Source organism: Ordospora pajunii, assembly GCF_021821965.1.
Source record: "Ordospora pajunii strain FI-F-10 chromosome Unknown Cg_12A, whole genome shotgun sequence".
In the NCBI taxonomy this organism is placed as follows: domain Eukaryota; kingdom Fungi; phylum Microsporidia; family Ordosporidae; genus Ordospora; species Ordospora pajunii.
In genome coordinates this window covers 51,402-76,043 of record NW_026848135.1, presented here as the reverse complement: position 1 = coordinate 76,043, position 24,642 = coordinate 51,402, and the positions used below count along the sequence as shown (strand labels likewise).

The 24,642-nt window shown below is 44.0% G+C and overlaps 26 protein-coding genes across 26 annotated transcripts; 16 read left to right on the top strand and 10 right to left on the bottom strand.

Annotated features, from left to right (window-relative positions):
• Positions 1-149: 149 nt before the first annotated feature.
• Positions 150-617, top strand: HK407_12g17310 (putative histone-like CBF/NF-Y transcription factor; the record flags this gene model as incomplete). Its single annotated transcript, XM_060421682.1, has 1 exon — positions 150-617. The coding sequence occupies one exon, from the start codon at positions 150-152 to the stop codon at positions 615-617; it is 468 nt and encodes a 155-aa protein (XP_060276057.1).
• Positions 618-678: 61 nt separating this feature from the next.
• HK407_12g17300 (putative ribosomal protein S10p/S20e) lies at positions 679-1,044 on the bottom strand (the record flags this gene model as incomplete). Its single annotated transcript, XM_060421681.1, has 1 exon — positions 679-1,044. One exon carries the CDS (start codon positions 1,042-1,044, stop codon positions 679-681), a length of 366 nt encoding a protein of 121 aa, XP_060276056.1.
• Positions 1,045-1,153: 109 nt separating this feature from the next.
• Positions 1,154-2,137, top strand: HK407_12g17290 (uncharacterized protein; the record flags this gene model as incomplete). Its single annotated transcript, XM_060421680.1, has 1 exon — positions 1,154-2,137. One exon carries the CDS (start codon positions 1,154-1,156, stop codon positions 2,135-2,137), a length of 984 nt encoding a protein of 327 aa, XP_060276055.1.
• A 54-nt stretch (positions 2,138-2,191) lies between these two features.
• HK407_12g17280 (uncharacterized protein) lies at positions 2,192-2,473 on the top strand (the record flags this gene model as incomplete). Its single annotated transcript, XM_060421679.1, has 1 exon — positions 2,192-2,473. One exon carries the CDS (start codon positions 2,192-2,194, stop codon positions 2,471-2,473), a length of 282 nt encoding a protein of 93 aa, XP_060276054.1.
• A 137-nt stretch (positions 2,474-2,610) lies between these two features.
• Positions 2,611-3,645, bottom strand: HK407_12g17270 (nucleotidyltransferase; the record flags this gene model as incomplete). The annotated part of the gene is made up of 1 exon (XM_060421678.1): positions 2,611-3,645. The coding sequence occupies one exon, from the start codon at positions 3,643-3,645 to the stop codon at positions 2,611-2,613; it is 1,035 nt and encodes a 344-aa protein (XP_060276053.1).
• Positions 3,646-3,716: 71 nt separating this feature from the next.
• On the top strand, positions 3,717-4,865 carry HK407_12g17260 (putative TPR-like protein; the record flags this gene model as incomplete). Its single annotated transcript, XM_060421677.1, has 1 exon — positions 3,717-4,865. One exon carries the CDS (start codon positions 3,717-3,719, stop codon positions 4,863-4,865), a length of 1,149 nt encoding a protein of 382 aa, XP_060276052.1.
• An 88-nt stretch (positions 4,866-4,953) lies between these two features.
• Positions 4,954-6,387, top strand: HK407_12g17250 (eukaryotic translation initiation factor eIF2A; the record flags this gene model as incomplete). The annotated part of the gene is made up of 1 exon (XM_060421676.1): positions 4,954-6,387. One exon carries the CDS (start codon positions 4,954-4,956, stop codon positions 6,385-6,387), a length of 1,434 nt encoding a protein of 477 aa, XP_060276051.1.
• Positions 6,388-6,583: 196 nt separating this feature from the next.
• HK407_12g17240 (calcineurin-like phosphoesterase) lies at positions 6,584-7,603 on the top strand (the record flags this gene model as incomplete). Its single annotated transcript, XM_060421675.1, has 1 exon — positions 6,584-7,603. One exon carries the CDS (start codon positions 6,584-6,586, stop codon positions 7,601-7,603), a length of 1,020 nt encoding a protein of 339 aa, XP_060276050.1.
• Positions 7,604-7,853: 250 nt separating this feature from the next.
• On the top strand, positions 7,854-8,321 carry HK407_12g17230 (MSP (major sperm protein) domain-containing protein; the record flags this gene model as incomplete). The annotated part of the gene is made up of 1 exon (XM_060421674.1): positions 7,854-8,321. One exon carries the CDS (start codon positions 7,854-7,856, stop codon positions 8,319-8,321), a length of 468 nt encoding a protein of 155 aa, XP_060276049.1.
• A 183-nt stretch (positions 8,322-8,504) lies between these two features.
• On the bottom strand, positions 8,505-8,801 carry HK407_12g17220 (uncharacterized protein; the record flags this gene model as incomplete). Its single annotated transcript, XM_060421673.1, has 1 exon — positions 8,505-8,801. One exon carries the CDS (start codon positions 8,799-8,801, stop codon positions 8,505-8,507), a length of 297 nt encoding a protein of 98 aa, XP_060276048.1.
• A 19-nt stretch (positions 8,802-8,820) lies between these two features.
• On the bottom strand, positions 8,821-9,783 carry HK407_12g17210 (uncharacterized protein; the record flags this gene model as incomplete). Its single annotated transcript, XM_060421672.1, has 1 exon — positions 8,821-9,783. The coding sequence occupies one exon, from the start codon at positions 9,781-9,783 to the stop codon at positions 8,821-8,823; it is 963 nt and encodes a 320-aa protein (XP_060276047.1).
• A 156-nt stretch (positions 9,784-9,939) lies between these two features.
• Positions 9,940-11,109, top strand: HK407_12g17200 (putative CDP-alcohol phosphatidyltransferase; the record flags this gene model as incomplete). Its single annotated transcript, XM_060421671.1, has 1 exon — positions 9,940-11,109. The coding sequence occupies one exon, from the start codon at positions 9,940-9,942 to the stop codon at positions 11,107-11,109; it is 1,170 nt and encodes a 389-aa protein (XP_060276046.1).
• Positions 11,110-11,223: 114 nt separating this feature from the next.
• Positions 11,224-14,664, top strand: HK407_12g17190 (cleavage-polyadenylation specificity factor; the record flags this gene model as incomplete). The annotated part of the gene is made up of 1 exon (XM_060421670.1): positions 11,224-14,664. The coding sequence occupies one exon, from the start codon at positions 11,224-11,226 to the stop codon at positions 14,662-14,664; it is 3,441 nt and encodes a 1,146-aa protein (XP_060276045.1).
• Positions 14,665-14,743: 79 nt separating this feature from the next.
• Positions 14,744-15,688, top strand: HK407_12g17180 (uncharacterized protein; the record flags this gene model as incomplete). Its single annotated transcript, XM_060421669.1, has 1 exon — positions 14,744-15,688. The coding sequence occupies one exon, from the start codon at positions 14,744-14,746 to the stop codon at positions 15,686-15,688; it is 945 nt and encodes a 314-aa protein (XP_060276044.1).
• Positions 15,689-15,856: 168 nt separating this feature from the next.
• Positions 15,857-16,192, bottom strand: HK407_12g17170 (putative RNA polymerase Rpb3/Rpb11; the record flags this gene model as incomplete). The annotated part of the gene is made up of 1 exon (XM_060421668.1): positions 15,857-16,192. The coding sequence occupies one exon, from the start codon at positions 16,190-16,192 to the stop codon at positions 15,857-15,859; it is 336 nt and encodes a 111-aa protein (XP_060276043.1).
• Positions 16,193-16,267: 75 nt separating this feature from the next.
• Positions 16,268-16,528, bottom strand: HK407_12g17160 (uncharacterized protein; the record flags this gene model as incomplete). The annotated part of the gene is made up of 1 exon (XM_060421667.1): positions 16,268-16,528. The coding sequence occupies one exon, from the start codon at positions 16,526-16,528 to the stop codon at positions 16,268-16,270; it is 261 nt and encodes an 86-aa protein (XP_060276042.1).
• Positions 16,529-16,643: 115 nt separating this feature from the next.
• HK407_12g17150 (uncharacterized protein) lies at positions 16,644-17,021 on the top strand (the record flags this gene model as incomplete). The annotated part of the gene is made up of 1 exon (XM_060421666.1): positions 16,644-17,021. The coding sequence occupies one exon, from the start codon at positions 16,644-16,646 to the stop codon at positions 17,019-17,021; it is 378 nt and encodes a 125-aa protein (XP_060276041.1).
• A 43-nt stretch (positions 17,022-17,064) lies between these two features.
• Positions 17,065-17,247, top strand: HK407_12g17140 (uncharacterized protein; the record flags this gene model as incomplete). Its single annotated transcript, XM_060421665.1, has 1 exon — positions 17,065-17,247. One exon carries the CDS (start codon positions 17,065-17,067, stop codon positions 17,245-17,247), a length of 183 nt encoding a protein of 60 aa, XP_060276040.1.
• A 9-nt stretch (positions 17,248-17,256) lies between these two features.
• On the top strand, positions 17,257-18,141 carry HK407_12g17130 (JAB1/Mov34/MPN/PAD-1 ubiquitin protease; the record flags this gene model as incomplete). The annotated part of the gene is made up of 1 exon (XM_060421664.1): positions 17,257-18,141. The coding sequence occupies one exon, from the start codon at positions 17,257-17,259 to the stop codon at positions 18,139-18,141; it is 885 nt and encodes a 294-aa protein (XP_060276039.1).
• A 59-nt stretch (positions 18,142-18,200) lies between these two features.
• On the top strand, positions 18,201-18,593 carry HK407_12g17120 (uncharacterized protein; the record flags this gene model as incomplete). Its single annotated transcript, XM_060421663.1, has 1 exon — positions 18,201-18,593. One exon carries the CDS (start codon positions 18,201-18,203, stop codon positions 18,591-18,593), a length of 393 nt encoding a protein of 130 aa, XP_060276038.1.
• Positions 18,594-18,652: 59 nt separating this feature from the next.
• Positions 18,653-19,405, bottom strand: HK407_12g17110 (putative ARF GTPase activating protein; the record flags this gene model as incomplete). The annotated part of the gene is made up of 1 exon (XM_060421662.1): positions 18,653-19,405. The coding sequence occupies one exon, from the start codon at positions 19,403-19,405 to the stop codon at positions 18,653-18,655; it is 753 nt and encodes a 250-aa protein (XP_060276037.1).
• Positions 19,406-19,510: 105 nt separating this feature from the next.
• On the bottom strand, positions 19,511-21,301 carry HK407_12g17100 (Hsp70 protein; the record flags this gene model as incomplete). The annotated part of the gene is made up of 1 exon (XM_060421661.1): positions 19,511-21,301. One exon carries the CDS (start codon positions 21,299-21,301, stop codon positions 19,511-19,513), a length of 1,791 nt encoding a protein of 596 aa, XP_060276036.1.
• Positions 21,302-21,385: 84 nt separating this feature from the next.
• HK407_12g17090 (tRNA synthetase class I (WandY)) lies at positions 21,386-22,546 on the top strand (the record flags this gene model as incomplete). The annotated part of the gene is made up of 1 exon (XM_060421660.1): positions 21,386-22,546. One exon carries the CDS (start codon positions 21,386-21,388, stop codon positions 22,544-22,546), a length of 1,161 nt encoding a protein of 386 aa, XP_060276035.1.
• A 41-nt stretch (positions 22,547-22,587) lies between these two features.
• On the bottom strand, positions 22,588-22,794 carry HK407_12g17080 (uncharacterized protein; the record flags this gene model as incomplete). The annotated part of the gene is made up of 1 exon (XM_060421659.1): positions 22,588-22,794. The coding sequence occupies one exon, from the start codon at positions 22,792-22,794 to the stop codon at positions 22,588-22,590; it is 207 nt and encodes a 68-aa protein (XP_060276034.1).
• A 52-nt stretch (positions 22,795-22,846) lies between these two features.
• On the top strand, positions 22,847-23,722 carry HK407_12g17070 (uncharacterized protein; the record flags this gene model as incomplete). Its single annotated transcript, XM_060421658.1, has 1 exon — positions 22,847-23,722. The coding sequence occupies one exon, from the start codon at positions 22,847-22,849 to the stop codon at positions 23,720-23,722; it is 876 nt and encodes a 291-aa protein (XP_060276033.1).
• Positions 23,723-23,873: 151 nt separating this feature from the next.
• Positions 23,874-24,515, bottom strand: HK407_12g17060 (uncharacterized protein; the record flags this gene model as incomplete). Its single annotated transcript, XM_060421657.1, has 1 exon — positions 23,874-24,515. The coding sequence occupies one exon, from the start codon at positions 24,513-24,515 to the stop codon at positions 23,874-23,876; it is 642 nt and encodes a 213-aa protein (XP_060276032.1).
• Positions 24,516-24,642: the final 127 nt, after the last annotated feature.

Genomic DNA, 24,642 nt, shown 5'->3' with positions numbered 1-24,642 from the left:
CGATTGAATATCGTGCAATCACTTTGACTTTGTGTGCACTGCTGCTTCTACGCACCACTGCGCTCTGCTCATTCCTCTATCTTCCATTAATGGTGTTGCTCATATGACAAATTCCAAAACCATAAATACCTTTATCTAGCAGAATCTCAATGAACACAGAAAGACCAGAAGAAGAAAACATGCTACCCAAGGCAACTGTGGACAGGATGGTTGCATCAATCCTTCCAAAAAGCTCGATTGTTCCAAAGGAATCAAAAGAGATGTTTCAGAACGGATGCATCTGCTTCCTGAACATGTTGACACTGGAGGCAAACAAAGTCTGTGAGGAGGAGAAGAAAAAAACCATGAGCCATGAGCACATCTACAAGGCATTGAAAAACCTTGGGTTTGAAAGCTACATTGAAGAATGCATAAAGGAGCATCGGAACTATGAAAACTATATCAAGCAGAAGCCTTCAAAGATTGACAAGCTCAAGGATTCAGGCTTGAGCATGGAGGAGCTGCATGACCAGCAGGAAAAGCTCTTCAAAATTGCAAAGATCGAGCTTGCAAAGTCGTTTGAGGATGATCCGTGTAATGACAGCAACGGCAGCGAGAGGGAGGATGATATCGAATAGAACTGGTGTGGATAATTGCCAAAACACATCTAAATAAACCGGACGAATCACTCAATCAACTTTAATTCTGAATGCTCAGGTTGATTTCAACATGTGGAAAGTTCTTCAAGAATTGGACAACCCTTTCCAGTTGCTTGTGGGTTGCATCCAGCTGGAACTTCCTGAGAAATACAATCATCTTATACCTACTCCATGTCTTTGTGCCCTGGCCAGAGGTATTCCTTAGTGTTGTTATTTTTTTGATCTTCTTTGGAAGAACTACAGCAGGCTGAAGGTTGGTAATGAATGATTTCCCATAGTCATAAAACTCCCTGCATACCCTTTCGATTTGCTTTTCCTCAAGGCTTGCCATGTCGATGTTGACTGTCATTGCGTCTGCCTGATCGGCCACTTCTATGTCCTGTTTCTTAATGATTTCTGTGCTCATGCGAGGGATTGGCTTTGCAATTTTTTTCAACAGGTGCAAGGATCGGGCTGATTGGCTGGTGTGTAGCAGCGTGTTGTTTTTGCACACCCCTCGACAATACATCCTGTGGATGGAGCATTGGGTGATGAATTTCTTGAATATCAACCAGGACCATGTGGATGTGTCTGATTATGAGAGGTTTTTTGTGCACTTCAGGAGGTACTTGAATGAAAATCCTTACAGCCACAGCAAAGTGGCGGGCATTCTTGTGAAGTCGTTAGGAGTGTTCAAGAACAAAGCTCTTCTCTCAATCTCGTACCGTCTTCTTTGCGATGTTGATGCGAAGATACGCATCCGGAGTGCCGTGATGCAGAGGCATTTCAGAAACAAGATGCTGAGAAGCCACATGCTGATGCTGATATCGAAGCTGGATATGCGTGTATTTGATCAGAAGCTGAAGAAGCTACTGCATGACCCGTGGTATGAGTGCAGGACGTTTTTTGAGGTGATGAAAGCAAGGAAGGGATGGGTGATGGAGTTTTTGGAGTGCAAGAGCAGAGAGTTGGCTAGGAAGCAGATGCTGGCAATGATACACACAGGAATATTCCATAACCTTGATTACTTTATTACTTACATTGGAGATGCCGACAGAAGCTTGTCGTTTTTAGGGTTTGAGGTATTTAGTTTGTTTACCTCTGGGCTGTATGAAAGTAAGCGAGTGGAAGCTAGCATGGATAGAGATGCAGATGTGGTTTTGCATGAGAGCGAGATGTTTGATGTGAGATGTGGTCGGAAGGGAGTGTGGATATGCCTTAGGCAGCCAATTAAGGCGGGATGCCCGATCAACTTTCTGATGCATTTTATTGAGTTTACAGCAGAAAGGAAGGAAATGCATGAGTGGATTGCAAGAAGAGAAGTGGATGCTGTGGAGAGAGTCGTTAGAAAATATGCCGAATTCGAAGGATGTTTTCGACTTCCTGACGATGTGTGGCTTGTACCTTCAAGAAAATGCCCAGGAAGGCAGGTCTGTGATGAACAGAATGAGGATGTGTGCTTTGAGTATCTTTTTGATGGAAAGTCACACAAAGAGGCTATGGACTGCATTGAGATATAACTGCTGAGTGTGTGCAGTGCAAGATGAAAGCACTGCAATCCAAATGCCCATATGATGGAGTCGGTGGGAGTGGTACTTGTGCGGGAAGGAATCAGAGTGATAGGAAGATCTATTCTGGCCACAGCTTGCGACATCATGTTTAGAGGCCGGATGTCTAAGAAAGAGGCAGAGATGATTCTACGGATTGAGTCAGGCTCGAATCACAGTGAAGTGCAAGAAGTGTTTGCCAGGATGTATAATGCAAATTCGAAGGAAAACAAGGGATCAGCATATCTACAATCGAGGATTCTTGCAGCATACAGTGTCTTAATGGATCAGCCAGTGACCAGTGCTTAAGCATGTATTTATACAAATGCCAGAATGCTATGCAGGTGGATGGCGGAATACAATTTGGAGTAAATTACATGTTTATTAGAGAACTTATGGTATTACCATGGAAGATGAGTTTGTTCAGCTGTGCAGATGCAGATCTGCTATGGGTAGCAGCTATATCTGTTGATGCCCGTGTCTGATGGCATTTTGACTGACTCCAGCGTTGTAGACTTTTGAACAGTAGAGGCGTATCCAAGAACACTGAAGCCTATGACGGAAGCATCCTCGCCGATTTTTGTGCACCACCCGATGATGCTGTCTTTTATGGTGACGTTGTCTCCTATTTCCACGCTGTCAAAGACAGTGCTGTTGACAATTGTCACGTTTCTTCCTATTTTAACATTCTTTCCAATCACCACGTTATTCTCGATCGAGATGTAGTATCCGAGATCCTCAGCTGCATTACTGTTCTGTATGTGCCTGAGATATAGTCCTTGTGCCTTTATGTAATCTGCAGGCTGCCCTATATCCATCCAGAATCCCTTAAGGTCAAACACCTGGAGCTCGTTCTCTGCAGCCATTGCAGGAAACACCTCTCGCTCGATCGAGCACTCCTTCAGCTCTATTCTATCCAGCACAGAGGACTCCAATATGTATATGCCTGCATTTACTCTGCTTGTGAGAGAATCTTTTGGTTTTTCAAGAAACGACTTGACACTTGCTGTGCTTTGCTCAAGAATTATTGCTCCGTACCTGCTTGGATCATCAACATTTGTTGAGAGGATTGTTCCCTGCTTCCCATGCATGCGGTGGAAGGCAAGCATCTCCTGGAGTGGAAACCTGCATATAACATCTGAGTTGAGAACAAAAAACGTGCATCCATCAAGATGCTTTCTGGCAAGTGCCAACGGTCCTGCAGTTCCAAGCGGGTCCTGCTCTTTAGAGTATGTGATGGTGATGCCAAACTCCTCTGAGTAATCCCTCACCTCTTGTATTATGAGTTCTGAGTAGTAGTTTAGTGCCAGGATAATTTCTGTAATGCCTGCTTCTACAAGAGCTTCTATTTGGTGCCGCAGAATCGGCTTGTTTGCGAACGGAACCAGAGGCTTGGGCACAGTGTATGTCAACGGTCGCAGCCTGCTCCCGTATCCTCCAACCAGAATCACCGCCTTTGTTTTTTCCTCAACATGGACCATTCCCTTGCTGTAAACAATTGAAGCATGATTAATATATAAAGCTAATTGCATAGGCACTGCATAAGGTACTCATGAAATTGGCTATCAAATCATGTAATATGCATGCGCATGTGTTTGGCATAGCATACATGCAGAGCCAGAGATACGCCAAAGTGAATGTATGGGTAAATTTTGGTAGTTTGGGCACCCTGATGGACATATACGAGCTTGTCAGAAACAATGAGCATGAGCAAATATGTGCTGTTGAGCATCCCGGGCTTGCACACTTCAGGGCAGTGGCATGCATATTTCTTGGGAGGTATGAAGAGGCACTGAGGCATGCAGAGAAGAATTCTTTTGAGGCAGCATATGCACTATACAAGCTGAAGAAGTACAAGAAGGCGCTTAGGATTCTGAAAGGGATTGATGGCGAAGGAAGCAGAGTTCTTAGCTCACAGTGTATGTTCTTCCTGGGATACTATGGAAGTGCATACAAGATGCTTTCGAAGATAAAGATGGACGACGACGTAGCGGTGAATCTACAGGCAATGAAGTCGATGGCTATTCTAGCAAGCAAGAATATGTATGAGTATGGAAATAGATTCCAGGTAAGGAAGATGGATGATGTCGATGGATTTGGCGATCTGCAAGGATATGGGATGAAGAGTGCAGAAGGACGAGTAGACTTGGTGTTTAATGAGTCATTTGAGTATCTTTTTGACGAGAGGAGGTTCGTTGAGTTTTTGGCGATGCAAGCAGGGAAGGCAGAGATGAAAGGAACGATAGTAGAGGAGCAGCTGAAGAATGTGCGTGGGCAGGAAGTGTGCATGCCCGTGCTATCTAAGAGTCAAAAGGAGACTGTGGAGTATAACAAAGGGGTGATTGATGCGATTTCTGTGCCGATGCATTTCCAAAAGAACTTTGCCAGGTGTGATGGCTTGGAGAAGAAACGGAAGAGCAATGAATGCACATGGATTGATATGGTTTACAGTAAGGATGTGAAAGGCGAGTACAGGATGAATGAAGATGTAAGCATTGCAAAGATACCTGTTTTTTCTGCAAAGATGGCGCTGTTAAGGATTCTTGTGATGTGGAAGAATAAGAAAAGTAACAGAAGAATGGTAAGCGAGATGAAGAGGCTACCCGAGGAAATTGCAGGCAAGTATCTTAGTGTATTTGAGCCAGGGAAGGTGATCGATAAGAATACATATGCCAGGATATCGAAGGAACTGATGAATTAAACATTATCTGAGGATTTGGTTATTTGTACTGTACTATTTGCTGGCAGTGAAGTTTTTGGTGGATTGACAGTTTTGGCGAAGACCCTTAATGCCTATTGCAGCACATTGCGAAAAAGGATTAAGCTTTGATGTGTTCAAAAGAGATGCGCCATGGATTGAATGCGATTGTTATTGCATAGAGTCAAGCAAGGTGGCATGGAGCAGTGGGAACAGTGTAAAGTACTATGACTTGAAGAAGCATGAAATGATTTTTGAGATGGATGTGGATATGCCGAGGGAGATTAAGATATCTGAAGATGGAGAGAATGTAGGCATACTAGCCAGCAAAGGAGATCTTGTGCTTTTTGGATGCCACGGGGTCAAGATGAAGGCATTTGGCGTAAGCAAGTTCAGGCTTTCGAATGATATTTTGGCGTATGCATCAAATGGATCTTTCCTAATCCATAAGATTGGAGAAGGAGCAAGTAAGGAGGCATTCCACAACTCAAAGGTATCTCTGCTTGACTTTTATATCAGTGGGGAGTATGTATTTCTTGCTACAAAGAAGTTGGAGAAAGATGGATGCCATAAGATTCTGAGGATCGGAGAGAATGTGCTTGATGTTCTATACAGCCTTCCGGTGCTTCAAGGATTTTCGTTGAAGTCGAGTAGGACGAAGGAGCAGATGCTGTTTCTACTGATGACGTCGTATGTGAACAACAGCTACTTTCCTGAGTCTGATTTGTTTTTGTATGACGGAGGCAGGAACAGATTTGCGAGCCTTGGATATGCAGATGTTCACTCTTATGTTTTTCTGTCTGATGGGTTTGCAGTGTGCCACGGATCTCAGCCAAGCGATGTGTGTGTGCATGAGCTTGATGGAAGATTGAAATACAAGTTTCCGGAGGGAGTGCGGAACAGGATGTTTTTTAACCACCACGAGAACCTGGTGGTTTTTGCAGGGTTTGACAACCTGTCTGGAGACATTGAGGTGTTCTGTGTTTCATCACGAAGGCTGATATCGAAGTTCAATGTTCTGGGCGCGTCAGTAGTGAACTGGAGCGAGAATGGATCGTATTTTTATGTATCGACGACGAGCTACTTCCAAGAGGATAACCGGACCACTCTGTATGATTATTTTGGAAGGATTATTGATGAGAGGAGCTTTGATGCGCTGATTTCTGTGAGTATGTATGGTGATGCAGAAGTGTTTGTGAAGCTAACCCAGCCAAGTAAATTGGCGATTGAGGTTGAAAAGAAGTATGTTCCGCCGTCGATTCATGAATTTAGAAGCAAAGGGGCAGCAAGGGAAACGAGAGATAGGAGGGATCCAAGAAAAAGGGATTCCCACGACGCAAAGAATGTGCCAAGAAGCATCGCGAAGCCAAAGGAATGCACCAAGGAAAGCATTTTGAATGATCTTGATGAGATTATGTGTCTTAAAGCGAAGATGAAGAATGGGGAGGAGCTATCGACAAAGGAGTTGAACTTGATATTGAAGGAGGCGAAGCTAAGGAGTGATTTGAAGAAGATTCAAGAATGAGGAGGTAAATATAAATGATGGGAATGCAAGAGATAGCTGTGTGATTGTTATAGGGAATTGCATTAAATTTGTGTTTCTATTGGGTTTTGGTGTCTGTTGGGGAATGAAAGCTGCATACAGAATGCGTGTGCATGTTAGTAAGGTCACGTATTTATGAGTGCTCTTGAGTGTGATTGTATTGCAGATAATTGATAATATGCATGGCCGATGTGGGAACGGAAACAGCATCTGTTTTTTTTTAATTTTTGACGAGGGTGGCCAGATGAGTGAAGAAAGGGCAGATTTGGACAAGATAATAGAAAAGCTTCTTGCTGTGCGGAATAGCAAGTTGGGGAGGCTTGTGCATCTGTCTGAGGCAGAGATAAAGTACCTATGCGAGCGATCTATTGGTGTGTTCAAGCAACAGCCAACACTAATTGAGGTGAAGGCACCGATCAAAATTTGCGGAGACGTGCACGGGCAGTACTATGATCTATTGAAGCTGTTTGAGCACGGAGGGTATCCGCCCGAAAGCAGCTACTTGTTTCTCGGGGACTATGTTGACCGTGGAAAGCAGTCGCTGGAGACGATTTGCCTTCTGCTCGCATACAAGATAAAGTATCCGCACAACTTTTTCCTACTGCGTGGAAATCATGAGTGTGCCAGCATCAACAGGATATATGGGTTTTATGATGAGTGTAAGAGACGGTATGACACGACTATATGGAAGATGTTTACCGAGTGCTTCAACTGGATTCCGATATGTGCGCTTATTGATGGAAGGATACTGTGTATGCATGGAGGAATATCGCCGGACTTGAAGAGCATGGACCAGATACGTGCGATAGGAAGGCCCACAGACATTCCTGACGAAGGATTGCTGTGTGACTTGCTGTGGAGCGATCCTGATGCAAGCGTAAAGGGATGGGGTGAGAATGATAGAGGAGTATCTGTGACGTTTGGGCCTGATGTTGTTGAGAAGTTTCTTGACATGCACAATCTGGACTTGATATGCAGGGCACACCAGGTTGTGGAGGACGGATATGAGTTTTTTGCGAACAGGTCGTTGGTTACTGTGTTTTCTGCACCGAACTACTGTGGAGAGTTTGAGAATTCAGGAGCAATAATGGACGTGGACAAGGATCTTGTGTGTTCGTTCCAGGTGCTCAAACCCACAGACTTTGCCTGTGGCGATGACGGAAGGAAGAAAAATGCAGGAGGAAGCCGGAAAAGATAAAGTGTATATTGATGTGCAATTGACGAACTCTGTTGGCATTGACTGAGAAGCAAACCTGTGCTTTGTAGTGGCATCTTGAAGATTGAATAAACATTTATTTTTATAGCATGCGCTTTAGATCATGCAGCATGAAATGCTGGCTGAGGCTATTGGACATCGATATGCAAACTGATTGCTGGACTGCTTAATTGTGATTTGCTTGTTTACGCAGATAAGAGATTAATCAAGTGCATTATGTGCTGCCCTTGAAATGCTCGACATCAAGATAGTGCCACAGACAGCCATACGTGTCAAGAAGAGCAAGAAGACATCCACACTGACGATCCAGAACAATTCGATGGAAAGCATGGGCTATAAAATCAAGACGACAAGGCCGAGAGACTACATTGTAAGGCCAAACATGGGCTTGATCATGCCGATGCAATATGCAGAGGTCGAAGTGACGTTGTCTGAAGGTACGATGCCAGATAGCGATCACAAGTTCCTAGTAGAAGTCCACAGATTTGATTGGAGACGATCGCTCAATGATTTCAAACAGTATCTTAGAGCCTCGTCGCCAAAGCCATGCTGGACATCAAGGATAGGGATAATGTACGAAGAGGAAGAGGCGAATGCTTGCACCATTAAGCTTAAGGGAGACAGAGGAGTGGTAAGTTTGGCAATACAAACATGCTTTGTAATAGGCATTCTCTGTTTATTTTATAGATTTTTTGAGTAAAGCTATTAAACTTTTTAAATATCAACAGCAGAACTGGCACATACACATGTACACATGCTTGCTTCAGAAAACGTCGGCTTGTGTTTTAGATATTTTATTATTCAATGGCATCCTTCTATAAACGGATGCACGCACTGTCAAAGCTGTGCCACACTCTTTGGCAGATAGTATGATTATTCTGTGCTATAGAACATGCGGAGTGCCCATGCACACCAGCACTATGCTTCGCCCCAAGCACACCACCGATTCTCCATACACCCACTCTCCGCATTTCTTCAATACACAGTTTCCAACCTCATCAAATGAAGCAAGCCTACCAGTCAGTGACTTTCCGTCGATAAACGTCAGTGTTATTTTCTTTCCCTTGAACCGTCCCAAATCATTGAGCAGCTGAATCCTTTTGTTCTTATCCTTATGGTTCATCAGGGTCCACACATCTTTCAAATTAACCTGCAAATATTTCCTGTGCCTTACGCCCATGCCATTAGAGCACCACTCATCAGAAACAATTGTAATACAGACTGTTCTCCTGGTCAAATCCCTTCTTGTGGTCAACAACAACTTCCTTTGGCCTGTCATTCATGACAAGACTTCTGATCTGCAAATTGACCTTTTTAAGCCTATTGAGCAATGTTGTGTGGAATTCCCCAGACATTCTCTTTATGATGTTCTCCTGCTCCTCAAAAAGCTTCCTAAGATCACTTTTCGTGTTGGCATCCACAATATGATAAAATTTCTTGATTGAAACGTCATTCAGGACAGGCTCAGGCGACCGGACAAACTCATCTGCTGAATTCAGTGACTCAAAAACAACAATGTATCTGTCAGACGCCATTTTCCTGCACCCAATTACCTTTCCATATCTCGTTGCATACGCCTTGAGATCATCTACGCTATGCCTCCCCTCGTTGATCTTGCTTACAATCACTTCTATGCACTCCGAAGCCTTTCTTCTTTTAGTTCCTTCCTTACCATCGCTTTCTGAATTTCTTCTTTGGCTTCTATGAATGTTACTACCTGCTTGTGCAGATGTGCCTTCATCGTGCAAGGAAGCACGCTTCTTTGACATTAGCATTGTTTCATCTTTGCAGTCTCCTCTTATGTATCCGATAATTCGCTCCACAAGCATCTTTGCCTTTTCATCAACAACTGGTGCTAGAATATCCAACAACTCACTCGATGCGTTCTCATACGACAACGTTGACGACACTCCTTCCAGAACATCTATCACCACGCCAGCTTTCTCTCCAACCTCATCCTGGATCATCTCTTTCAGCTCGGTCGGCAACGGCATCGGAACAATGCATGGCTGCCTACGTAGATTTCTTCTATCATTCTGCATGGGCATCTTGACTTTCAGGGGTAGCAGTTCGTTGCAAATCCATTTATACCAAAATGATTTGCTCAATGCCTTCACAAGCTCTTCAGCGCATATGCATCTCTGCCATGCTTGCATCTCCATCACAATAGAAATATATGTCGAAGTATACACAAATAGGCATAATCACCGGCATGCATTTGTATCTTATTGGATTTACTGTATGTACAAGCACACCCATACAAACTACAGCAGTGCCATCCACATCCATAAAGCAATTCAGCGGTATGGATCCCCTGAATGAACAGTAAATCATTGCTCAGGATGAAGCTGAGGCCTGACGAAATATCAAACATGAAAAGCCACCAATTTGTAGGAATAGACAATTCTATTCTATCGAAGTATGTCATAAGACATTACACAAGATGGCTTGTCAACAAGATACCTGCATCGATTGCGCCAAACATGCTTACACTGATAGGATTTGCAATGATGGGACTAAGTCTAGGGCTTACACTGATGTTTGATCCATATCTGAACAATGCACCGAGATTTCTAGCATTTGCAAATTTTTTATTGATGCTTGGATACTTCACATGCGACAACCTGGATGGAGCACAGGCTCGGAGAACAGGGTCTGGGTCTCCGCTAGGACAGCTGTTTGACCATGGGGTGGATTCATTCAGCGCACTTATTTCAAGCATAGCGCTGTCGTCCTCGCTTGGGCTTGGAATATCACAGAACTTCTTGGTGCTGCTATTGGCAATAATGATACAATTCTACATTGTAGGGCTTGAGGAGAAGTTTACAGGGCAGTTTGTGCTTGGAAAAATCAACGGTGCATCAGAAGGAATTGCACTTGCATTGCTTCTGCATTTGACTTCGTTTGTATTTGGGCAGAGAGTTTTCCAAATCATGTTTTCTGATGTTTTTCTACAGTCCATCAAGAAGGTGTACATGACTGTGTTTAGAGCAGAGAGCTTCCAGGCGGTTTCTGTGGTAATGATGACGATCCTGATATTCAACTTTTTTTCGACATTGTATTCGATTGAGTCGAAGATGAAGCCGCAGAGACGGATTCTTCTGTATGCGACGCTCACTAGAGTTATTGTGTTTGCTGCGTCTTTTATTGTGCTGTTCAACATACTCCGTTCAGAAGGCCTGCGGATGCAGTACCTGAACATTCTGATGTTTGGAGAGGTGTTTTCGATGAAATATATTTGCGAGGTGTATTCGTATGTTGTAAAAAGAGAGTGCATGATGTACATGCCGGTGTATGCGATGTATGTGGGAATGTGTATGGCTTTTGCAGGGAGGCTGATTGGTGTCTATAAGGAGTTGGTGCTAGTGACGATGTTTGGCTTGTGCTCGGTTTATTGCGGAGTAAGTGTTTGCAGGATTGTTGCAACGATGACTGACGCACTGGGGATTGAATTTCTTACGATTGCCCCGAAGAGCAAGAAAGAGTGATAAGCTGGTGTAGCGATGAATAAATGTGGGTTATTCTAGGTTTTGTAGAGATGATGCATGAATTACAGGAGTTTATGCCATGAAGGCCTTGATGAAGAAACGCACGAGCCCCAAATGGGATACTTGTATTCTCAGGAGTGTGTGTGGAACGGTGTGGAAGGATGCTGTGCAGGGCTTTTTGTACCGGAAGTAGAATCTCTGGTGACTTACAACAGGAACACAATCAAGCTCTGGATATGCAGGGGCGGGCTTTTGCTTGTAAAAGAGCATGTGCTGTTTGAGAGGATATGCCGGATTGAGAAATACGAGATTTGCGATGGGCATGATGGAATAGTGATTCTGTTTGATAAGGCGAAGGTTTGTGTTGCCAGATTTGAGCCTTGCACGAATGCATTTGAGACAGTATCGTTGAAGTTTTTTGAAAGAGACGAGTATGATGCCAGGGAGGAGGACACAAGAAATATGCACGTAGCAATGGATGTGGGGATGGTGCAGATCAGCAAGAGGTACTTTGGGGTATTTGGAGTGAGGCAGGGTGTTTTGAATGCAAGGGCATTCAGGTTTGCAGATGTTGATGCGAAGATCAGGAATCCGGTCGATTTTGTGTTCATAGGCAACTACTCGATGCCTACGGTGTGTCTTGTGTATGAGTCATCGCCCAGGAAGTACACCAGTATAAGAAATCGGAATGCGATGATTTTTTCGATTGATTTGAGCACGAGTGGATTCCATGTTGTGGATGAGTTTGATGTCCCGCCAAAGACATTTAAGGTTGTGTATACGGGAACAGCAATATTGTTTATATCGCATAGCTCGATTATGATAAGAACGCCAAGCAGCTCGTACACGCTTCCTGTGAACAGGATGTCTGAGTGCTATGGAAGCGACCGAATTTTTGAAGAAGCCGTTTTGTTTGAAGTGAACTGTTTTGCAAAGGGAAGTGTGTGCCTGCTTTTGAATGGGAATGGAGACAGGTATAAGCTGAGCATTGATATGGATATGAAACGGATTATAGGTGCGTGTTTGAAGTTTGATGGGAAGGACGCAACGATCAGTGGAGTGTGTGAAGTGAATGGCTTTGTGTTTTTTGGCTCTTTGGTGGATGAGTCAAGGCTGTTTGTGGTGGATGAGCACAGCAGGGATGATAATGAGTTGACAGAAGCTGGTGGCGAAGACGACGAGTATGCAAGACTTTTCAGCACCGAGGCAAACAAGAGATTGAAGGATGATTTTGCACTGGAGCTGATAGATGTTATGCCAAATGTTGGAGGGCTGAATGGAATGGCGGTGAAGAGCAATGGGGAGGTGGTTTTTGCAGTGGAGGGGCTGAAGCCATGCCTGTGCATTGTTAGTGGCACGATTCCGTTTGAGATATTGAAGTCTGCCAAGGTGAGAAGATACAGATGCTGCATGAAGGCAATGGAGTATTATATGCTTTCCAAGGATTGTGAGAGTAAGGTATTTCGATGGGATAGCGAGCTTGTTGAGGTTGAAGGAGAATACGAAAGGCATGTGGCTACGATTGGGTTTGGATGTCTTGGAAGGAATATTATTCAAGCAATGGCGGATTCTTGCTTGCTTCTGGATGGAGATCTCAAGTCAGTCTGTAGGTTTGATTTTGATCGAGCCATTGTTGAAAGCAAGATTGTTTGTGGAGGAAAGGTTCTGGTTACGAGGAATACAAAGCGAACGATGATTTGCTATGATGAAGGAATGAATGTTATGATGAGTGTTTGCGAAGTAGTGTGTTTCTGTGATGTGGGAAGAGTATTGTTTGTTGTATTGGATGCAGGAATAAGTGTTTTTGATTTAGAAAGGCACAGGCGATACATGGCTTGCAAGACGAGAGTGGGTGGAGTTATAAGGATGGTACCTGATGCAGGAGTAACAGAGGATGAACGATGCAAAGAGAATAAAGACACAAGTAGCCATGTAGATGCTGTAGAGACGTTTTGCTCGGATGGCATTGTTGAGATTCATGTTAATCGTACAAAAAGAAAGATGTTGATGCTACTAAGAACAGATAGAGGAGAGATGATAGCATATGAAGCATTTGATGATGAGTGCATGCAGCATGAAACAGCACGGGAAGTTGTTTTCAATAGGGTCATCCTTCCAAAGTGTGTTTTTTTCAAGCTGGATGATAATGAGAAAGGATTCTATGGAGTCGGAGAGATGATTTTTATGAAGTCCACGGTCAATATGTTTCTTATGGCAACAGACAAAGGATATTACATGTACAGAAGTAAGCACTCGCTGAATTCGATATGCATGGATGCAGGGCAGGTGATACATCTTTCGAGGGGGCATTTGGTTGTGATGAATGCACCAAAGCCAGAATGCGAGCAGTATGTGTTTGGGAGTGGATATGTAGGCCGAAAGGTACCGGTGCTGAGAACGCCCAAGTATGTTGAGAATGCAAGAGGATACACGATTGTAGGCGCGTGTGAAGAGGCAGAGTTTCTTGCGGATGAAGACAAGGACTATGGTGTTCCAGTGACAACATTCAGGTTCTATATTGATTTGTATTCTGAGAGATATGAATGCATAAGCACATATGGATTGGATGAGAACGAGCATGTGTTTTATGTGAGGTACTTGACGCTGGATGACAGGCAAGGCAATGATGGAAAGTCCCAGTTTTTAGTAATATGCACAACAATGATAGAAGGAGAAGACAAGCCTGCAAAGGGGAGGCTGCATGTGCTGGAGATCATTTCTGTTGTTCCTGAGCCTGAGAACCCGTTCAAGGACTGCAAGATGAAGGTGCTTGGAATTGAGAAGACCAAAGGATCGATTGTCCAATGCGAAGAGATACGTGGAAAGATAGCGCTGTGCCTTGGAACAAAGATAATGATATACAGAATTGATAGGAGCAAAGGGATCATCCCTGTTGGGTTCTATGATCTGCATATATTTACATCATCAATTTCGGTGGCCAAGAACTACATTCTTGCCTCTGACATATACCGAGGGCTCTCATTCTTTTACCTGCAGTCAAGGCCTATTCGGCTGCACCTGATCAGTTCGAGCGGGCCTCTAAGGAATGCTGTGAGCACGGAGTTTCTTGCAGTGGATGGGGAGCTATCGATGCAGTGCATCGATGACAGGGGAACCATTCACATATATACGTACTCACCAAACAGCATCATAAGCATGGACGGCACAAAGCTTGTGAAGCGAGCGGAGATCACAACCAAGCTTGGAAGATTAGTGTCCAATTCTGTTGGATTCAAGAAAAGCGGGACCATGTTCTATTCAAGAACGAATATTTTGATACACATATGTGCAATGGACGAAGGTAAGTACTCCCGGCTCCTAGAGTTGCAGTCATTGATTTTAAGCCGCTTACCGGTTCTGTTTGGACTCAATCCAAGGGATTACCTCAGTGCAGATATTCATCTACATGAACTGTCTCTTAAAGCTCCCATAGTGCATCATGTTCTGAGCATGTTTGAATGCCTTGATACAAATAATCAGCATGAGGTTTCTAGCTTGATGAATTTGAGCAGGATGGAGGTAATTGAGCAGATTGCATCATTAAATAAGTTTTAAGTATTATTGGGTGGATTGCTGCGATACTACAGGTGTTGCTGATGGAGCACAAAATACAATTTTTTACATCCTGATTTAGATGAAAGTCAAAGCAGAGCCTTGTGTGTTTTTTGTTAAAGGGATGACTGCGGACGAGGAGTATGAGCTGGTGAGCATGCAGGCATCAAGGCCCGCAAAGAAGACAGGAGGAAAGATAGGAGGCAACCGTCTCATTGTGTCTGGAAGCAGACTGTTTGAAGAGACTGTGCTTGGAGCTGCTGACCTTGTATATGTGGATTCTGATGAGGGGATTTTCAATATGCTGATGTGCCTCACACGGCTACCACCGTTTTACAACTTTTTAGTGAATTTTGGCGACAGGTGCCAGGAGAAGACGCAGTGCCCAGTGCTGAGCAGGATACTGAAGTTTTTTGAGTTGCTTAAGAGCAGCAAGCATGCAGATGTGGATGATTTACTGATGACTGCAGATAGCGCGGAGTATGAGGACATCTACACAGAGCTGATGAAGGCGATACATGATGAGATGTGTGGATTGTACAACTTTGAGGAGGATGTGTGGAATACATCGAAAAAGGGGCAGATCGTGAGGTCGAAGATGATATACCCAGAGTACTCACCAATAGTGGAGATGTTCCAAGGAAAGGCGATTGTGCATGGCATGCAGCAGGAGGTGTGGTTTGAGAAGATTGGGCTGTGCATTAATGACTCTGGCAGTGTACAAGATGCATTTGATCTGTTTGTAGAGGGCATGAAGTGGAGTATAACCAAGATGCCGCCTGTATTTGTTGTAGTAGTGAAGGAGATGAGGAAGAATAGTGGCAAGCTGGATATGAACCTGAAAGCTGGTAAGCATCTGTACAGTCTTCGTTCGTTTATAACAAAAAGAAATGGGACGAGCCAGTGCTATGTACTTGGTGAGAGTCTATGGTATAGATATGACAGCAGCGGGGTGAGTGCTTTTTCTAGTATTGGTCGTGATGTGTGCAAGGATGTGTGCATGCTGTTTTATTCAGGATATGAATAGTATTTATGCAGAACGCCAAGATGTACTGGTGTTATTTGAATTGCTTTGAATTCTAATATTTTGCTTGCATATGATTACTGCATAAGCACTCTTGGTATGGGGCTGCAGCTCTTTAAATCAGGAACAGAGTAAACATTAAGCAGCATAGCTGAGGTTATCAATAAAGATTTAATGTGTGCAGGTGGTCTGCTGCTTGTTAGAAGCGCTTTCGAATTCTTCGATTTGGGTAAGTAGCTTATTGCCTATGGCTTCCATTGATTGTAGTTCTTGTGCTATTTTGTCAAGAATGGTGTGAGGCTTCTGTATTTCCTCGTTATTGAATTGGACGGAGAGCCTTGCAACGTTATCTGATGGATGTGGAATGGTGTATCCAACAAGCTCAACATTATTTCCAGAGAAATTTCTGCTTATACACCACCTCAGAGGATTCATCATTGTGTGATCTTCACTGTCTATTTCTATTGTGTGATCATTCACAATTCTGATCCGGGAGCCAGTCTCCATTGAAAGGGCATTTTTATACCATACATATGATATTTGCAATAGCTAGCGATACTTGAGATAGCAGGGCGCCAGCAGCTACTTGTTTGGCATCGGGAAGTTTCTGTTGAACATTCTCATCCTGTCATCTACGCATGGCTTCTTTTTATCGACCCTGTTTGATGTATAGTAGTCTACATTTTTTGTAAGTGGAGCACCTTGTGTCATCTCCAAGTATGCGGTTTCTATCCTGAATATTTCTTTTTCAATAGCAAATATTTCTTTTTTTAATCTTTTTTTCTTTGCAAGCAGGCCACGAAACTTCCGCTTCTCTGCTGTAGTATTTGCGTCATTAGTCATGGTGCGATGGGCATGATATTGCCATGGCCATTTATTGGAATTATTCTGTAGCACTATTACAGCGGCTGATCTATGCTTTTCAGGTAGTTGTAAAATCGAATGTGTGGATGCCCAGATGATTCTTGTGTTCCTTGCATTGATAGCGGCGGACAACATTGAAATAAAAAGAAGCGCATTCGATTTTCTGGAGCTTGGAAGCCAAACAGTAGTGTCTTCAGGAAATGGCTCAGGTGCCGAGTGGGACTGGGTCAAAATATCATTTTCTGGAGATCACAGATATGTTCTTGATGAATATGAGCCAAGGAAGTTCAGGCTGATGGATGCCACTGAGTATGCTGAGGAAGCGGAGCAGATGGTGTTCAGGATTGACTTTGAGAAGAAGTATTATGCAATGATATCTTCTGCATGGGCAATGGTTTTTACAATTGTTGTGATCACAGGATGCATGTTCTTGATGCCGATGAAAGGAGTGTGGTATGGTAAGAAATTCTAGGATGTGGCATGCCTGTTTTTGTTTTTGCACTCCTTGTATTTGGATGCAGGGAGTTGAGAAAGTCAGGAAGGTATATGAAAAGTTTATCAAGAATCTTGGAAGCGGAATACGAGCAGGGGATGAGTCGATAGTAGAAGATGTGGAGGAGATAGAAGCCGCAGTTGAGGACTTTGTGGCAGAGCTCGATGATGAGGAACGGAATGGCAACATAAATGGAGATACTTGAAGCCCTGAAATGTTTAATGGATTTATCGGAGGAGATGACGGAGAGCCAACACCAGATACGTCCGAGACTGTGCAGATATCATCGCTTGCACTGCTGAAGATGCTGAAGCATGGAAGGGCAGGGATTCCTTTGGAGGTGATGGGGTTGATGCTTGGGGAGTTTGTTGATGAGTACACGGTGAAGGTTGTAGATGTGTTTGCAATGCCTCAAAGCGGCACGAATGTGACGGTGGAGTCGGTAGACCCCATATTCCAGATGGAGATGATGGAGATTCTGAGTGCAACGGGAAGGCAGGAGATTGTTGTTGGATGGTACCACAGCCACCCAGGATTTGGATGCTGGCTAAGCACGGTTGACATCAGTACGCAGCAGAGCTTTGAAAAGCTGTGCAAAAGAGCCGTGGCTGTTGTGGTTGATCCGATACAGAGTGTGAAGGGGAAGGTTGTTATTGATGCATTTAGACTGATTGACAACCAGATGGGGGTGCTTGGAGTGGAGCCTCGGCAGGTTACGTCGAATATCGGGCATTTGAAGACGCCTACGCTTATTTCTGTGATACATGGATTGAACAAGCACTATTACTCGTTCAACATAACATGCAGGAAGAACGAGCTTGAGCAAAAGATGCTGCTGAACCTGCATAAGAAGACGTGGGCGGACTGCCTCAAGTTCAGAGAAGTTAAGAATGGGGGAGAAGAGATGCTGAGGCGGATTGAGAGCTATGGAAAGGCATGCGAGGAGGAGAAGATGCTTACAGGAAAGGATATGGATGTAGCGAAGGTCGGGAAGATCGACCATAGAAGACGACTTCTGGAGAAGTGCGAGGAGGATATTATGGAGAACACGATCTTTAGCCTTCTTTATTCCATCCATAGGTATGTGTTTAGTCAATAAAGATTCTGATTTGAATGGAGTGTGTAGATCATGAATGGGCAAATAAGCCTGCCCCTATGATGCGATTTGTGGGGAGTTTAGTGTGTCTTGGAGCATCTGCATTGCTAGCAGTGCTTGAGTTCCACAAAATCGATGCGATCCTGGATGCAGAGAATAAACGGGGATCTTCTTATGATGCAAGCAATCGAGTTGAGAAGCTGTCGAAAACAGAGACAAACATACTCGGTGTACTGCTTGCTATGCAACTCCTGAATCCCGGTATTGTGTCATTAGTCATCGTGTTGCTGTTTGTTTACAAGATTCAGAGAAGAGGGTTCGACTGTACAGTCAGTGCATTGAACTTTTTTCAATTGAAACGCAACCTAAAAGTGGAAGTTGCCTGTAAATTAGTTTTTCATGCATTATTGATGTACAGATACTCAAGAGCATTGCTGAGTGCAATCCACAAGTAACTAGCAGGCAACAAACACAAGACTGTATTAAACTTTTTATTCAATGGCCTTATATTAGTTCAATCCCATTTGCTTAGTTGCTCATATGTATTCTGCTTCTTAGGCTCCTTGGGCAAGATCTTCTGTGTCGATTCTGTTGTCTTGAACATTGATGCAAGCGATGACGAGTTGTCCTTGATTATGTTCTTCATAGACATCATTACGAGGCTTCCATGCTCCACTGTTTTGTTTTTTATCGTCCTTGCTCCTGAAAAAATCACATTTCCCATCGTACTCAATGACGATGTAATTGACTCCTGAAGCGAGCCTGTGCTACTGTTATCTCCAGGCCCATCTTCTCCAGCCCTAACCTTGTAGATCGGATCTGATGCCTTTCTAGACGCCATTACTTCCTTCTTTCCTTCATCGCTCCTAGTCTTTCCACCATCAGGCTTATGCATCATCGAATGCCCCATCTCCTGTGCAACAGATTCCTTGATCTCACTAGCATACTTCCTAACTGCATTGCTGCCATATACCTCTCTCACATCCTTTCCTACAAGCTTATGCCTCTCAACATACTTCTTAAACTTCTCATTCGTTCCATTCTTCATACACAGATACTCCCTCCTGTCCCATCCGTCCAGATTCACACTCTTCACAAAGCTCATCTCCACACCAAGCGATCGATGGATGCTTGCACAATCAAAACATATAAACACCCCGTGCGTCACAGACGCCCAAGGTGGACTAGGCGCCGAGCAATCAACACATCTATTATTTCCTTCCTGCAAGCAAAGCTCCTTCACTTCCTTGTTATAATTGTTACCCATAAACACTTTGTTTTCTCAGGGCTCGTCTATTTTATCATATGTTTCTCATATTATCCTTCGTTTCACCTTCATCAGCTGCTCACACAAACAAACCTGGCTCATGCATCATTTTCTCTTCAGGCACTCAAGTTTCCTTTCTGCCTCCTCTAGCTCAAACTCTCCTTGAATCAGCTCTCTAAGCTTCTCAGCTTCCTCCCTAGCGCCTTCCTTCTTGCAATGATGCTCAATATACTCCCTTGCCATCACCACAAACTCTGCTTTCTTCTTCTTCTTCTCATCTGCCTCACAGAAGTCCTTTCCTTCTTTCACCATCCTCTCTATCTCCTCCACAGTTAATCCACTCGATGGAATTATTTCCAGCGACTGCGGCTCCTTTGTAATCCCATCCTGTGCTGTTACCTTGTATATTCCATTCGCATCAGACTCAAAAGTCACCTCAATCTTCGGTGCACCTTTAGGCATTGCACGAATATTCGTAAGCTTAATCTGCCCAAGATACTTGTTGTCTACTGTCATCATCCTCTCTCCTTGGTACACTCTGATGTCCACCTCCGTCTGGTTGTCCTCAGACGTCGAAAACACCTGTGTCTCCTTGAACGGAATCGTCGTGTTTCTGCTCACCACCTTGCTAAATACGCCTCCAAGAAGCTCAATCCCAAGGCTTAGCGGCACAACATCAAGAAGCAACACATCTTCAACTTCCCCACTCAAAACACCCCCCTGTAGTGCCGCTCCTTTGGCAACAGCCTCATCAGGATTGATGTCGACTGACGGATCAATCCCAAATATCTCCTTCACAACCTTTCTCACATACGGCATTCTCGTCATCCCTCCCACAAGAATAACATGCTTAATGTCAGACCTTTCGATCTTTGCATCAGACAATGCTTTCTTACACGGAAGAATCGTTCTCTCAACAATCTTCTTAACAATCGCCTCCATCTCGTCTCTGAAAAAAACCTTGGATAGATGCACAGGCCCATTCTCTCCAATACATATGTATGGAATGTCCACCCGTGAAACATTAGCTGTTGACAAATCCTTCTTGACCTTCTCAGAGCCTTCCTTTATTCTTGCCATTGCATTAATGTCTTCACTCAGGTCAATCCCCTCCTTCCTCTTGAAGTCCTCAAGAATAACCTTTGTTATCTCATTGTCAAAGTCCTCGCCTCCAAGAAACGTGTCTCCATTCGTGGCCTTCACATGGAACACCCCATCGCTAAGCTCAAGTATAGAAATATCAAACGTGCCTCCACCTAGGTCATACACCGCAACATTCCCTCTAGCTGCCTTGTCAAGGCCATATGCCAATGCTGCTGCTGTCGGCTCGTTAATAACCCGGACAACATCCAGCCCAGCTATTCGGCCTGCATCCTTTGTTGCCTGCCGCTGGCTGTCGTTGAAGTATGCAGGAACAGTTATCACAGACCTCGTTACCGGATGATTCAGAAATGCCTCTGCATTCATCTTCAGCTTCGAAAGCACAAAAGCACCCATCTGTGCCGGTGAGTACTTCTTCCCGTCAATTTTGATCCACACATCTCCATTGCAATGCGATACGGTGTCGTATGGCAAACCCCTCACATATTTCTTCATCTCCTCGTCATCAAACTTCCTCCCAATCAGTCTTTTTGCTGCATACACCGTTTGCTTTGGATGCGTCAGCATCTTGCTCTTCGCCTGATCGCCAACAATTATATCATCTCCAGACACATGCACAACCGATGGCGTTGTGCGTCCTCCTTCTGCACTCTCAATGATCACCGGCTCACCACTCCTCATGATGGATACACACGAATTTGTGGTTCCAAGATCTATTCCAAGAATCGCAGGCACAATGCTTCTGCTCTGTATGCTTTTGCTTTCCATCCCCGGTGTATTAGCGGTTATTTTCATGGCATGATATTCGCACTGAATATTTTTATAGCCTGTGTTCTTTGCACCAGCAGATGCATCAAATCAATGAGTGGTACGCCCTGCATGGAAAACCAAAACATCACGCCTTGGAGTGTAGAGGTGGTGTCGACTGGAGAGTCTCCTGTTGGCATTGACTATGGCAAGGTAATCAACCAGTTTGGATGTGAAGAGCTTAGCGATGCACTTGTCGATCACTTGGAGGCACTTACTGGCAAGCCAGCACACTACTTCTTCAGGAGAGGCATTGTTTTTGCCCACAGAGACTTTGGGCTACTGCTCAAGCAGGTAGCAGATGGAAAGCCGTTCTACCTATACACTGGACGAGGCCCTAGTTCGAAGGCAATGCATATTGGGCATGCAATCCCACTGCTTCTGTGCAAGTATCTACAAGACACATTCAGAATAAAGCTTGTGATACAGATGACAGATGACGAGAAGTTCCTGTGGAAAGGAATGAGAATGGAAGACGCCATCTATTACGCAAGAGAAAACATCAAGGACATCATAGCTTTTGGGTTTGATCCTGATCTTACATACATTTTCACAAACATCGAGTCCTCGCACCACTTTGAGCAAAACGTGCTCAAGATCTCAAGATCAATCAACCTAAATGAAGCGTTCAAGGTTTTTGGGTTTGATATGTGCAGTAGCATAGGGCAGGTTGGCTTCCCCCCGAAGGAGATTGCACCGTGCTTTGCAAGCTCTTTCAGATTTATAGAAAAGAATAGCATGTGCTTGATTCCTGCAGCGGTTGACCAGGACCCATACTTCAGGCTTGCAAGAGACAAAGCAAGGGTTCTTGGGGAAAAGAAGCCATCCTCGATTTATGTATCACTTCTGCCCGACCTGAAGGGCGTGAACAAGAAAATGTCTGCAAGCGATCAGAATAGCTCGATATCGCTTGATGACACGCCTGAGAGCATACGAAAGAAAATCACAACATACGCATATTCTGGAGGAAGAAAGACAATGAAGGAGCACAAGGAGAAGGGAGGAGACATCAATGTAGACGTTCCGTTTGAGTACTTGAGATACTTCTTGCAAGATGACGATGAGCTTGAGAAGTACCGCTCTGGATATCTTTCTGGCGATGTTTCCAGTAGGGAAATGAAGGAAAAATGCATCAGCGTGATTCAAGAGTTTGTTGCAAAGTATCAATGCTCGAGGAAGGCAGTGGGCGACAAAGAAATGCAGAGGTTCATGGACATCAATAAATTTGAGTGATTTTGCTGTATTTATTTCATTTGCTACACCATTCATTTATTCTACTGTTTATTAAGCTGAGCATCATTGCCGAGCTGTAAGGCATGGATATTTGCAATCCTTTGCATTTCCTTTCTAATGTCTCTTAGTCTTCGTTTTAGACACCGTATCTTCCACTTGTAGTACTCTTCTTCCAGCGATTCATCTGGTGTTTCGCTCTGTGCTGTTGGCGTCTTCCTACTGTTGATGAATGATTGCCTGATATCCATCGGATGGGTTTGGTGCCATGCTGACTTGCAAAGCAGATACGCATAGCCCTTTATGCAGGGAGCAGATCAGGAAGATTCCAAGAGCCTATGGAAGCCATTGTACATTGAGAATGATGAGATTGCAAAGAAAGTATGCAGTAAGCACATTGGAGGCCATGCGAATCATGAGAAATGTGCATATATAAACACGAGTCCCAAGAATCATAGAACACGTGGATGCACCTCAAGCCATACTGACGATGATTCGGAGTCCATAAGCACAAAAAGCATCGGTCAGGACTCGGATCCTCATGAGAAGAGCAAGAGTTGCTTGAGTGGTACAAAACGCGTCGATCACTTTGAAGCCGTAAAAAGCCGCTGGGCTTTGGAATTTGGGCGTGGGATACATCATTACAGGCATTCAGTTGACGCTATGCATGCAAGGAGTTGCAATGCTGGACTGTGCACAGGCTCAGACACAGGCAATCTTCTTAACGATTTTTTTCTTGCATTGGACAAGTTTGTTTACATCGCGAATCAGTGCCTCAAGAGCACATACATTCAGGACGAGGATTTCAACTTTGCGCTTTCCTGGATAAGAAATGCGTTCCAATCACTGGGCATTGACGGCGCAAGGCACTATGCAAACAATTACTCAGGCCCATATGATGGATGGGCCGTGGACATAGAGTTTTTGATGAACAGATACTTCTTCAGTCCTGAGTTCAACCACGTGAATGGCTTTGGGATCAAGGAGCCGATGTACGAAGGATGCAGGTTTGTAGAGAATCAAGGCAATAATTTCTGTCTTTCTTATGTACCATATCCTGGATACTATGATACCGATGACGGCAGCAAGCAGTTCTGTTCTAAATGCAAGCTAATGCTGCCACCGCATCTAAGCTCATCAAGAGGTGCAAATAATGACGACACAAATGAATGCAGCTGAAAATATCAGAGCAATAGACATTTGTGAATGAATATAAGAAGAATTTTGATCCAAACAGCGATTGCTGATGGTGATTCACTCTACGATGTGTTTGATACTGGCAATGGAATGCAAGGCTTGTGCAGCGCAGAGCTGATACAGTCACGCTTGGTCATTCATGCAAGTATGATGCATTCAAATCAACATCGAGGTTGAACCTGAATAGTTTTAGAACCGATATCTCTATGTGATTGATATCTTTGATTGCAAATCTCCACTTTTCCACAATGAAATCGTTGAATATCCGGGTGTCGTCGATGTACTTTGCAGCAAGCACACAGCATACAAGATATGTCTTGGTAAATGACTCTAACGAGATCGGCTTCTGGACATGGCTGATGTATCGTCTTATGTAGACAGCACCTATAGATAGGATGTGCACAGGAAACATCAAGAATTCTTCAAACCTCATCTGGTTGTGAAGTACAACGGAGCATTTTTTGCCTGTGCATGTGGAGCAAAGCGTGCATATTAAATGAAGGCAATAAGTATCGCTTGTGGCATTCATGCATCCTGAATTCATTGAGTTATAAATGTACAAGCATTTGCACTTGGTGCTATAATGCATGGGCGAAGTAGATTGATGAGACATCATAAGCACTGCTTCAGGGATTGAGCGGCTGCATTGGGCAAGCTCTGAAGATGGGGGTGCGTGATGGCCCTTGCATTTGTAGCACTCTGAATGATTGATCGTATACGAGCCAGCTCTGCCTCCGTGCTGTACAATATTAAGCTGATTGCGCAAATTAACCATTGTGAAGATGTACTATCTGAGATTTATCTTTAGAACAGCTTGAAACCGATTGCAAAAGCTCTAACGCATTGTGTCATTGCTAATCAAACAGGCATGCATGATAAGCAGCAGACCATTTAGAATTTGC